Raw genomic sequence first — 2,346 nt, 5'->3', positions numbered from 1 at the left:
GTCAGGGACATTTAATCATTCATCATATAGCTTGGAAATCCCACCTAGCATCTGCTATATACAATCCATCCTTACCCTCCCCCCACCCCTGGCCCTGCCTGGGCTCTAATAGGGGGGCTTCAGGGACTCGAGAGAGCAACAAGCCTGCTCCACAGGGTCAGGTTGGGACAGCCTGCTGAAACCTGGCCCCATGTTGCTGCTGAGGTGGGTTCAGTGGGCCGGCAGCCATCAGTGCTGCATCAAGCACTCAGAAGCATTTTCCATGGTCAGGTTGGCCAGATGATGGGGCTCTAGACATGGTGAAGCTTGGTGATAACCAGGCTGCAGAGAGGTACCTTAGTACTTCCTCTCCCCTCCCCACCTCCCTCTAACTGGCGGGTATTTGCTTGGGGCCTGTGCCTCTCCTCCCAACTGGGGCCCGTGTCAGGATTGCAGACAGACCCTGAAAGCTGAATTCAGGAGGCCCTGCCTGTTTTCATGTCCCCACCCAACTCCCATGATGGGGTGCAAAAGTTCCTGGGTGGATCTGTTGTAAATTAGCTTCTGAGTTTTGATCTATGCCTTAGGTTGTGCTGCTGCCTGGGCTCCCTCCCCGAGCTCCCAGTCCATGCAGATTCCTCCCTCTAGGTGATTCTCAAGGCTGGAGTGGTTCTGTGCATCCAAGCAAGGAGGAGGAGGGCATGTTCATTAAGTGATCAAATGGATATGGTTGCACAGGTGATGTCTGGCACATCCCAGGTGCAGAGAGCCCTGCCTGGCTGTGCCTGCCCTGTCCAATAACCCCATTTATCTGCCACTACTGACCTAGAGGACCCCACACCACTCTATACTGTTTCCCTCCACCCCTGGCCAGGCCAGGGTTATGGGGGGTGGGGGGGGCGCACTCACCTTGTGTTGTCCTGCCTGAAATATACAACAGGGACCCAGTAAGCCCCAAGTTTGGTGCCCAGGGAGTGCCTGTGCCCCCCCCCCCCATCGGCCACTCCACTGGGGCACATTCATTGTGGGGTACCCTCCTAGGTTCTGACCATAGCTCTGACATCCACTCGGGGCAGGAGTAAGACCAGGCTCTGTAGGGGAAGGGCCCTTTAATCAGGATGATCTGCCCCCGCTTTGTGCCAGCTGAGCTCAGAGACCCTTGAGGGAGAAAGGGGCTGGGTCCCTGAGCACACGAGCCAGGTCCTGCCTCCTGCTGGCTGTCGCTACACATACTCTACTACCTCTGATAAAACTCACATTGGGTTTGGGGAGTGGGTACTTACTTATGCCAATTATTTCTACAACGACTCACAGGTGAAGGAGGAGGCCCTGCACAGCTGTCTTCCTCTGCACAGGTGACCTGCAGGGACACAGGGTGAGGTGGCGGTGCGACCCAAGTTCAGAGAAGGGCCAGCCATGTACATCCAATCCTACCCAGGTGGTAAAAAGCAGGGATGAAGTGGAGGAGGGGCCCCTTGGGAAGAGCCTTGGACCCCATGGACAACGGGGCCCTCACTCACCACATCGCCATGCCTGAGCTCAACTCACAATTGCTGCAGGAAATGGTCTTTTATTGGAAGATGGCTCGAAGCTCGTTAGGAAAATAGAGGGGAGGCAGGAGGAAAGCAGTTTCCAGAGATGGGCGGACAGAAATCTCCTGGGGCGGGTGGGCCTCTCCCTTAACCGGGAAATACATCTTCCCCTGGTACAGCTGATCCATCTTTTGCCACTTGGTCCAGCTTTTCCCGAGCAGGAAGAGGAGGCGAGTAAGCAGCCTGGGCCGGGTGTCTTCTGGCTGGGCCGGGGACGCGCCCAGGCGAGGCCCCCACACTTACTGATCTTCGCAGGCATGGCCTGGTGCAGCTCCTTCATCGTGTTGGCTTCAGTTTGTGAGCAGCGAGCTCTTTACGGGGGTGTCGCCCACCCACTGGGACTTGAGGCTCACGTGATGGCAATGGAAGGAGAACTTCTCTGAGAAATAGCGGTGGCAGTGCAGGCAAGCAGCTGGCCAGCGCGGCTGTCAAGTCCAGGCACGCCCCGTCCAGGGCCATGCCCTGGCCCCGCCCGCCGCCCGCCAATCAGGGGCACCTCCCGCGCCACACCTCTCCGCCGCGCACCAACCAACGGTGCCGTTCCGACTCCAGGCCGCGCCCCAGCATCGCCGCTGGTGCCGGCTCCGCCCCAGGCTCAGGGCCCGCCCCGCAACGGACAAATAATGTTGCAGGCTCAGCCTCCAGGCCCCGCCTATGAGCCGCCACTCCCAATACGTCTCCACTCCCGGGATCGGCCCCACCCTCAGACCGCGCCCCTTGCGTACTCCCAGGGACCTCACAAGCTCCTCCTTCCAGGCCGGCCCCTGCTCTAGGC

At 59.0% G+C, this 2,346-nt stretch overlaps 1 protein-coding gene across 1 annotated transcript; it reads right to left on the bottom strand.

The window, feature by feature from the left end:
- Positions 1 to 1,536: 1,536 nt before the first annotated feature.
- Positions 1,537 to 2,030, bottom strand: IZUMO4 (IZUMO family member 4). Its single transcript, XM_090290175.1, is given in 5 exon segments — positions 1,537 to 1,706; positions 1,708 to 1,729; positions 1,815 to 1,858; positions 1,860 to 1,981; positions 1,983 to 2,030. Coding segments are annotated over 5 exon segments (393 nt in total). The 3' UTR covers positions 1,537 to 1,549.
- Between the last annotated feature and the right edge of the window lie 316 nt (positions 2,031 to 2,346).

The sequence above is a fragment of the Furipterus horrens genome, unplaced genomic scaffold, assembly GCF_987537825.1.
Source record: "Furipterus horrens unplaced genomic scaffold, mFurHor1.1.pri manual_scaffold_10, whole genome shotgun sequence".
NCBI classification, from domain to species: Eukaryota; Metazoa; Chordata; class Mammalia; order Chiroptera; family Furipteridae; genus Furipterus; species Furipterus horrens.
The sequence above is the reverse complement of the archived record's forward strand: the minus strand, read 5'-3'. Positions and strand labels throughout refer to the sequence as shown.